Source organism: Nicotiana sylvestris, chromosome 8, assembly GCF_000393655.2.
Source record: "Nicotiana sylvestris chromosome 8, ASM39365v2, whole genome shotgun sequence".
In the NCBI taxonomy this organism is placed as follows: domain Eukaryota; kingdom Viridiplantae; phylum Streptophyta; class Magnoliopsida; order Solanales; family Solanaceae; genus Nicotiana; species Nicotiana sylvestris.
Window position 1 is genome coordinate 98,946,130 of NC_091064.1, and position 10,540 is coordinate 98,956,669.

The following is a 10,540-nucleotide window of genomic DNA, read 5'->3' on the forward strand; positions in this document are numbered from 1 at the left end:
TTATTATTTTTTTGGCTTAAAAACGCTTGAGTTTTGTCCAATTAATTTAATTTTTTTACCCTTATAAAATATTCCCTCCCTATAAAATCCTGAAAGCTAAAGCCAGTCATTTCTATTGATTTGATTATAGAGAAAATCGAACTTGCTATACACTAATTGCTTCTCTATTTGTTTTTTTTTTTCGTTTATGGGTTTTTCTTAATAAGTTTTAGTTTTTAGGTTTCGCAATTCGAATTTTCATGCATATTTCCCTTAAGGTCATGTGCCTGAATAAATTATATTAAGATTGTGCAGTTCTCTAATAAAATTTATTTTATATAAAAATAGTATTTTGGACAACTAACATAATTACTGTTTAAAGAGATAATTATAACTAGGGTAGTATATGTGATGTTATCAAATCGTGTTTCACAACTTGAAGTTGAAGGTGTGCTAGAACTTGGATGTATACTTGGAAATTAACAGTTATTTTCTTAATTATATTAAAATTTTGATCCTTATGCATTTTAATTACAAAGTAACGTCAAATTATTATTACTAAAGGTTATTTAAATAACTAAATAATTCAGAATGAGGTTTAGATTAATAGCAATGAGGAAACGGTGTTTAAGGACAAATTTTGTTTTGGGAGTTAAGTGGAAAAACCGAAAAGCTCTTATTTTTAAGTGTTCAACTTCTTTAATTCAATTCAGATGGAGATAGTGGCTTTTACGTGGGACAATAGTCCAATTTACTTTTATTTTTATTTATATCTAATCCTTTAGGTGGCCCACATTCCATCAATTCACCTTTTTTTCTCTATGTCAGTAAATGGGCCCACAATCACACTTGTCAAATATAGAGGGTGGCCTTATACAACGGGTGAGTCTCACCCAAAATAAAATTTCTCAATGCAACCAGGTAAAAAGTGAAACTGAAAATAAAACATTAACGTCAGCTAATTAAAAAGTAATTTTACAAAAGGATAATTATGATGAGTTCTTAAAAATAAGGAAAATTTTCGAGTCCTGTAAGAACAAAGCAATAACCAAACGCACTTGCTTCTCATTTTAGTCACTACCAAAATGTCATTTTCAACGGACTAATGAAGAGCGATTCCATCCTAAACACATTTAAGATAGTCGATAAGGTCCGACCAGAAAAAACAGAAAATCTTACAAATCAATTGCACGTTAAGATGACTGTTTATACACCTCAATCTTGACTGCAAGATAAAGAGACCAGACAATCCATAAAATAATAATACTTAACAATAAATAAACAATAATAAATAAAAAATCAGTAGACGGCTACAGAGGACCATAACCACAAATCTATTGAACTATTTCAAATTCAGCACCAATTGGGAGATGATCACTAGGATGATAGTAATTTGGTAGACCACCTTGTACATCTGAGGCTTCAGGTTCTGGAAGTTCGAGGTAGCTGACTGGTTTGATATCCCCTGAAGGAGAAAATAGTATGTAATCTAGAGTTCCAGTAAATCCAGGAGTGCAGTTCGTGAAGTGTGGTTCTCCCTTAGTGCTTGCATATACACTGCACAATGGAATCGGCATATCATCTGAGCTCTCTGGCAGAGTCCCCACTAGTGAGGAACCTGAATTAAGGTACTGATATACCTGAAACAGCAAGAACCAAAACAAATTTACATGAGACACCAATTGCTTTCACTTTCGGCAACGAATATATGGAATATGGAAAACAACTCAGAACAATATTTTTCATCAAGAAAATCCAGGTACGCCTTGAATAATTGAAAATGAAATTGACAAATACTGAATCCAAAAGTTGAAGTGACTCTACTTGGACACCAAACATCAAAGTAAACCAAAAATGAGACACTGCCAACTATCAAGACGACAAGAGAAAGTAGTTTGGGTGTATATCACAATTTGACAAGACTACTGACTAATAGTCTAAACGTAGACAAGTTAGACAAACTAGGTACCCTCGTTTGAAAGTTGGATAAGTTAGGACGTCACTATCGCCTATGAATTAGTCTGGAGAGCCAGAAGCTAGACAAACTGTAATATGAATTCTCACATTGGTTGAGAGAGGGTTGTTGTCTTGGAATCATCATCTCATGATTTAGTTTTTGGAGTCGACTTTGGCCCAAGATCTAATATGGTAGTACAGCCAGACCCATCTAACATATTTTGTTTCTTAATGTTGGGCTCCTATGGTAGATATCCACTCTCCAATATGTCCATCCCTAGCACAACAAGGATGTTAGAGTGTCCCAAATTGATTGAGGAAATTCGTTGTTGTCTCCATACTGACTTTGGAGAATCCTCATCTTAAGAGTTAGCTCTTGAGATTGAGTTAGGCTCAAGGTACAATTTTATTAACAGGAAAAATGATCCCTACTAAAAGAATATGAGGAAATCAAATAAAACAAATGCAGCTTAGATAGAGTCAGTGTTATTCAATAGCTTGGCCAATAACAATGCAAAAGGACCAAATGTTTCGAAAGGAAAACAAACGGCTAGCTGACCTGATCCCCAGGAGTGGAGTTGAAATCACCGGCAACAACCACAGAAGGCGAGCAATCAAATTTGTCTGATACTAGTAACTTGAATTGAGCCAAGCGTGAAAGCAAGTATCTAGCTTGCGCAAGTTTGACATCGGCCAATTCGGGATCCCTGTAGTATCATCAATATACATCAACAGTGTATAAAGTTAACAAATTAAAAACCAGTTTCCACAAATCCAGGTAAACGTGCTGCAATACCAAAACAATGGACAATGAGCATACCAGTAAATGTGAGTGTTGGCGACAATGATAAGCTGACAAGGATCCTTCAGCCTGAAGGCAGCCATAATACCCACACAGTCACGTTTTAATCTAATACGAGGATCATTTAGGTCTCCACGATCTGCCTGGCTGTTTTTCGAACTGACATCTGAAATTGGAATGAGATATATCACAAGTTACAAAGGTGATTGGATTATGAAAAGCACCCATTCCCATCAAATTTGTGCATTCAGGAGCAAAGACAAATTCCTTCCCTATCACCTCACAACACCTTATTCACCTCCCAAAAATGAGATGTGTAAAAAACTTCCCCTTTTAAGTTTCAAATTTCAAGTCATTTAATTTGTGACAGAGATAATTCTGTTTGACTGAAGTTTCATTCAGAGCCTATCCGAAAACACAGTGTTGCTTTAGATCCAATATTGGTTTTCCATACTGCCGATAGTTCAAGAAATATGATGCAGGGGCGCCTAAGAATGGAAAAGGTTATTCATGCAACAGATACGGAGAATCTTACAATTGCTAGTAACTAGATAATTTGCTTTGGCAACTAGCAAGATCTCCATGCTACGTAATGCACCAGAATTTGCCCAATCCAAAAACCAAATCACACACTATTAGTGCTGGTTTTACCCATGGATGTTTCTTTTACCATGGGCATCTTTCCTCACAAAACCCTCAAATCAAAAATAAATATGAATCTTCCATCACATATTGGCTGTTGCTACTAAATATACTTTAACATACGACCCCCAACACAAGAGGTTTAAACTATTTCAGACATTATGAAAGAAGATTAAATGGATGCAATGCCAATCAAGGTTTCTGAATAGGATATGAAAGTGTCACTTATATTGCTCTGAAAACAAGTTACATGATACAACAGAGCTTGCTATGGAAGTTTCTATGGAGTAGTTAATACAGATTGAGCCGCTACATTAAATTAGAGGCTAACAATGACAGGTCAACTTCCAAGTTCCAACAGTATTCCATTATTGAGTTTCAGAAGGTATTAAGTATACTATTTCAGCTTTTCAAGACCAGTTCCATAAATAGAAAACTTTTAATTCTAATTGTACAAGAATATTTGGATCTTATCGCAACTCGGCAATTCAAATTCTTTGCCCCTCTTTGTTATGATATAAAGCCATAGACATGAAAGTTAAACATACATCAACTGTTTGAAGGGAAATAGCTATGACTGCAGTACTAAACCACACCACATCCACCCCCAAAAGAAAAAGGACAAAAAGAGATAGCAAGAAGAGGAATCACTTTAATTTGCAATTTCATTCGAGTACGTTGGACAGAGTTTATTTTAGCAGTTTACATTATAAAGACATGTTTCCCTGGTCTGTATGTGACAAATTGATACCAGAGCATGCTCCAAATCTGTAATAGTGACAAACACGAGGTGGGCAAAAGCAAGAGCATACCACCTTTTGACTCTAATTTTTTATTTCCACCAGCAGGTAAATTTGCCTCTTTATCTGTGGAAGCAGTATCATCTTGAATTGAGGGTACCAGATCATTGTAGTCTATCTTCTCTTCAATGACCAACTCTGCACTATTAGAATAGCATAGAATTTCAGATAAAATGAGCTTTATAGAAATATTTCATTCTGCCTGAAGAAGTTACAGAAACATATCCATCCAAACCATAAGAACTTCTGATATAGAACTTCCTCAGTCCTTAACTGATGCTACGATATAACTTTAGTATGATAGGGAGTAACTTAAGCTACCGGGGTGGTGGGGGTAAGAGGAAATGATGTGACATAAAATGTAGTTATATGCAGTATTACTCATATTTTGGCTCCCTTGAAGTTGCCAGGATATAACGTCAAAGCTTTATTTAAGTGAACATAAAACTAATCAGCTTATTTTCGTAGCTAGAAACTAGTGCATGATCATGTCATAGTACTCTCAAAAACAATGCATCTATAAGATGACCAGAAAGTCTCCTCAAATAATACAAATCATATCATTGCTCAGCTTAGCATCTCTTTCAATAGTAGAGGTTGAGGGAAAAAGAGAGCTTAGATCACCAATCCTGCTTATAAAAGATCCCGCATCCGTCACGCTTCTGCCCACTTCTTTGGACGTAGATACTTGAATAACCAAAACTCTCTATATTTCTTTTATAGAAGCTATCATATTCATCCAACTCCTGGCACATAAAACAATTGATCAAAAGATAACCTAGAAGAAATTAGAAGTTGTTAGAAGGACAATGGATGAATGAATGTTACTAAATCTTAATTATCAAACAATTCAAACCTGTAAGCAAAGGAAATCGGTCCCAAGGCTCTTGAGTACTGTAAGGATTGCCTGTGAACGGGCTTTCCACCTGACACAAGCACATAAGATATGTTGATTCCGAAATTTGAGTAAAAGAAAGAAGTTTAAAACTTTGTCTTTACCGAAGCTTATTGAATCATGGTCAACATGACTTCAAGTTACAATGCTTTTAAGCAAACAAGTAAAATTGACTTAAACAACTATGTATCTTGCAATTGACACTAGCTTCGAGAATTACTGAAATCCAATACAAGTCATATGCCCCTGACTCCAAGTCTCGAAGCGTTTTTTGGATAGTCTTGAAGGCAGAGGCGAATCAAGGTTTAAGCTAATGGGTTCAACCTTTAAGGTTCTTAGCGTTGAACTAATTGTATTGTTAAAATTATGGGTTCAAATCCACTACTTGTTGCAATTTTAGTGAGTTTTTACGCATAAATTTATTCTCTGCATAAAGTACCGGATTCAAATAAACTTGGTGCAATAACGTTGCATCTGCCTTTGCTTGAAGGCCAAGAATATAATAATTTAGTGCAACATAGAAAATCATTTTGGAGTATCAGCTATTTCCATATTCACTATAAACAAGTCAATTTGGGTCCACTCAAACATTTCATCAATAACATTGCAGTTTCTAAGGGTGGAGAGAAACAACATCCAATAGCCTGTGAATAGGAACTGCAGAAAACGAAAACTTGGATATAGATGACGTACTTTAGAGAAGGCGCTGGGGAGTATGGAAACAGAGCACTCTTTACATATGCCTACAATCAAAAAATCTCAAAAGCATGAAACATTGGGAAATGGAATCCATACAAGCCAACAGGTCAAATGATTTTAATCTGTAAGAACAACCAAAATTAACTAGCATTTCAGTATACAACTGTCGAGGTATGAGATAATATCACTTGAATTTCGCAATATAGTTTGAAAAGACAAATCAAAGCACATAACATCAATTGTGTGCATCGATAAAAGTTTTCCCTGCCAGATATGTATGCTCTACACTTTGGTTCATCGACAGGTGAACAGAGGAAGAGACCTCATATTCTTCGTTTGAAAAAAGAAGGCCTTAAATTCTGTTTGTTTGGATCAGATTTCTCTCCCCTGACATTCATTTGTTCGTTTTTCTAAGATGTGCTACGTTCACAAAGTTCGAAAGAATAAACTCACAAGACTAATTTTTTTGATGAATAAATACTTTGTTCACTTGGTTTTCAACATCAAGATAAAAATTTTACCAGTGTATTAGTCATAAGGATGCTAAATAATTTAATAAAGCAGCACTTGACTTCCATTACTGAAATATTACTTGCATGTATTTTATAAAAAGAATAAAAGTAAACGAATTGCTTCTAGTAATTACCTGAGCCAAAATGTTATAGGATACAAAACTGAACTTAAAACCTGCAACAAAAGACAATCAGTACAACACTAAATCAGATGTATATACAAAAGCATACAAAAACGAAAAGGAATGTTAAAGTAATTTACTTACCATCTGATTTACTTACTGAAGTAATTTCACTCGTTTCAACAGGAATAAATTTTGGAGACAAAGGTCCAGGTGCTGTGCTCATTTTGGTAAAACAAATTGTTCTGCAGATAGCAGAAACAAAGAAAAGAAAACAAAAATGAAGTCTTGAATCAAACTTAAAAGGAGATAATACATAAGAACCCACTATATTGGCTCCGCTTACAACTTACACACAGAAACTATGGATTGTTTCTATTACCCCCTGAACTTCCTTTTCCCGTAACTATTACCATCCTGGAGTGCCTAGTGACATAAAAGTGGTGTCAACTCCTGTGCTGAGCGTGGGAGCAAAAAAAGGAGAAAAGCAGCTTATATGTGGCTTTATCCTCCAACAACTAGTTCCCACATGGTTCTATACAATGATTATTGGTTCTAGCTGCGTATTATTTTCTTTTTCTTTATTTCTCGCTTTTTTTGGGGGGTTTAAAATGCTGGTCTGACTGAAAAGAAATAAACTTATTACAGACCTAACCAGAAAAAATAGATTCCCAAAATTGCATGAGCTAAACAGCAAAAGTTCTTTAATTTAAAACAAAAAACTGTGTTTAACATTTAAACTGTAGTTACGCTGGAAAAAATGAAATTCCAGCAAGCTTGTTATAGATCTGGCAGGAAAAATATAGGTTCAAAATAGTGCATGAGTTTAAACAGAAAAGTTATTTAATTTGGAATAGAATGTCATGTGTTTAAAATTTAGAACTTCAGCAACGCTGAGAAGAATAGAGTTCCATCCAGGCGTTTTACATACCTGGCCGGAAAAAAAGTGGTTTTAAATATGCAGAAGTTTAAAAAGAAAAATATTTAGTTTTAAAAAAATGCATGTGCTTAAAAAATCAACATGGCTGGTGTGATTATCGCTTCCCACCAGATTTTCGTTCAGAGTGGTAATAGATATGAAAAAGGGAAGATCAGACAAGTAATAAAACTATAAAAACACCTATAGTTTAGGTGTGTAGCTTGCAAAAGGAGCCAAGTTTACAGGATTTAAAATGTCAAATACTTTTGAGAAATGCAATAAGAATTTTTTTTTTTGTTAGTAAGAAATGCACTAAAATTATGATTTTATGCTCCATAACAATATGAACTTGTTTTTAGAACTCGCCCTACCATTTGTTTCTTTCTATCAAGGTGCCAACGGGTGGATAGGATTAAATTTGCGCGTGTTAAAATAGATTGAGTCAATATATGTGTCTTACGCAACTCGCCCAAAGTTTAGCAGTGCCAAAATGGATTGTGTCCCGCCCAACTCATACCCATTGAAGAAGTGTGTGAAGATGTAGGCAGAGAAATATACACAAAGTTTTCTTATGGATCAATTTGGGCTACAATTTGGCCGGTTTAGAATGAGCTACACCTAAATTGACCTATCAATAATATAGTCCGTGACCAACACTGTTACTTTCTATCTCGTGGATAATAATTAAGAGTACTAAAGGAACAAATATAATTTATTTCTTATTCTTTTAATTTCCCTCCTTAGCAAATAAAATGGGCACTTTATCCCCGTCAGCACAAGCAAGGAATCTACTTTTGAAAGCATAAGCAAAATTATTGATGTAGCCGAAACAAAATATCATCTTGAATTGTTAGCCCACATAGCTTTTGTTCAGTGTGCCAAATCATCAATCAGGTGACACCCAATAATGTAATCCAATCATTTGTATATAGTTATCTTGAACTTCAATGAAACTTCATATGTAAGAACAAGGAAGTGAGATGTGAAAAGCTTCAGGGGTGACGCTAAGCACTTATAGTTTGGGAACCTAACTTGCAAAAGGAGCACAGTTTAGGGGGATTAAAAATGGTCAAATACTATTGAGAAATGCAATAAGATTTTCTTTTTTTGTTAGTAAGAAATGCACTAAAATGTATGATTTTTGCTCCATAACAATATGAACCTGCTTTGTTGTTTTTAGAACTTGCCCTACCATTTGTTTCTTTCTATCAAGGTGCCAGCGGGTGGGTAGGACTAAATTTGCGCCGTGTCAAAATAGATTGAGTCAATATATGGGTCTTACGCAACTCGCCCAAAGTTTAGTAGTGCCAAAATAGATTATGTCAATTTGGATTAAAATGCATCATAAATCAACCCACCCAAAACATACCCATTGAAAAGTGTGTGAAAGTGTAGGTAGAGAAATATACACAAAGTTTTCTTATGGATTAACTTGGGCTACAATTTGGCCGGTTTAAAATGAGCTTCACCTAAATTGACCTATCATCGAATATAGTCCGAAACCAACGGTATTACTTTCTATCTCGTGGTTAATCACTAAGAGTACTAAAGGAAGAGATATAATTTTTGTTTTCCTTTTCTTATTCTTTTCGTTTCCCTCCTTAGCAAATAAAATGGACACTTTATTCCCATCAGCAGAGGCAAGGAATCTACTTTTGAAAGCATAAGCAAATTATCGATGTAGCCGAAACAATATTAGCCCACATAGTATTGTTCAGTGTGGCAAACCATCAAACAGGTGACACCCAATAATGTATTCAATCATTTGGGCTACAGTTATCTTCAATTTCAGTGAAACTTCATACGTAAGAACAAGGAAGAGAGATGTGTAAAAGATTCAGGGGTGACAGATATAACGTACCTGTGAGACGGAGAAGATAATGGAAAACGAGGAAGCAAGAAGATTGAGCTTTTCAACATTGGTTTTGTTTTGAAGAGTTTAAGATTTTTAGGAGCCGTTATGGTTTCTTATTTTTCAGTTTAGGTTTCAATGAAGCCCAAATAGATCCATATTTATCGGAGTCCATATCCAGTTTAGTGCTTTGGGCTTTTGGGTTCAGAATTTCATCTTGGGCTTTTTTGCAGTGGCCCAATAATATTTGCACGAAATGTCCCTTTGCCCATTGTTTAAATTTTTAGTAGTGCAAATATAGCCCTTGGTATACCCTTTTTGGACAATATTAGACTCCGATCTAATGTTTGCTCATATAATTTTTAGTTTATACATATATTATAAACTCAAGAGTTGGTTTGATGAGGGAGAGGTTCGAATTGTCATGCCAAAATCCAGTTTCTATAATTTACTTTTAAAAGGATCCTAACATAAATTTTGGAAATTGAATAAACATAAGCGGAACCTCCAGGCTACCTAATGCAAACATAATTTGGGTTCCACTCTTTAACTTTGGGCCTGCTTGGTTGGTATAACTTCAATTTTCTTTCCGGTAAAAATAGCACGGGCTAGCCAATTTTCAGACTGATCATTCAAAAATAGTCAGTGTTTGTCAAGTCATTGAAAAATAGCCACTATTTTGCTGCAACAGAGACCGGTCCAACATAATATACTGGAGTTCGGTGCATCTGTGTATGAATTTCCAGCATATTATGCTGGAAATCTAGCACGCAGAAAGTTCCAGCATAATATACTGGAGATTCGAGCATCTGTATATGAACTTCCAGCTTATTATACTGGACTGATATACTTATGCTGGAACTCCATTATATTATGCTGGAGTTCCAGTATATTTATGCTGGAACTCCATTATATTATGCTGGAACTCCAGTAGAATATGCTGGAGTTCCAATATTTAATACTCCAGTATTAATAGTATTTTCGTTTAGATTTATCTTTACATGAAAAGTGGCTAAATTTCGATTACTTTTGAAAGTGTGACTAATTTTGAATGACGACTTATAAATCTGGCTATTTTTGAATTTCTCCCTTCTTTGCGATTAGATCTTTATTTAGTCACAATTAGTGTTTGGCTTTTTAATAAGAAAATTAAATTTTAGAGCTAATAAACAGATGGACTTCAAAAGAATTGGTTGTTGAATCAAATTTTCTTTAAAAAGGACATCAGAAATGATTCCAAACTAAACAGGTTCCGAAAACCTGTTACTTCATTTCTCCTATTTGAATTTACTTGACTTTTTTGTTTTCCTTTTTATGCAGAACTAATTATAACCCACAAGGAGTTAATTAGTTGGGATGACA

General features: G+C 34.8%; 1 protein-coding gene across 3 annotated transcripts; it reads right to left on the bottom strand.

Annotated features, from left to right (window-relative positions):
* Positions 1-1,024: 1,024 nt before the first annotated feature.
* On the bottom strand, positions 1,025-9,312 carry LOC104224981 (carbon catabolite repressor protein 4 homolog 4). 3 transcript variants are annotated; one of them, XM_009776721.2, is made up of 10 exons: positions 9,188-9,312; positions 6,552-6,652; positions 6,420-6,460; positions 5,768-5,817; positions 5,036-5,105; positions 4,804-4,925; positions 4,195-4,322; positions 2,756-2,903; positions 2,495-2,642; positions 1,025-1,619 (listed from the first exon to the last, which is right to left on the bottom strand). In XM_009776721.2, the coding sequence occupies exons 1-10, from the start codon at positions 9,244-9,246 to the stop codon at positions 1,314-1,316; spliced, it is 1,173 nt and encodes a 390-aa protein (XP_009775023.1). In that variant the 5' UTR covers positions 9,247-9,312; the 3' UTR covers positions 1,025-1,313. The 3 variants fall into 3 exon arrangements, with proteins under 3 accessions (XP_009775023.1, XP_009775022.1, XP_009775024.1); XM_009776720.2 differs by having other exon boundaries at positions 4,192-4,322; XM_009776722.2 differs by lacking the exon at positions 9,188-9,312 and adding an exon at positions 6,761-7,338 and having other exon boundaries at positions 4,192-4,322.
* Positions 9,313-10,540: the final 1,228 nt, after the last annotated feature.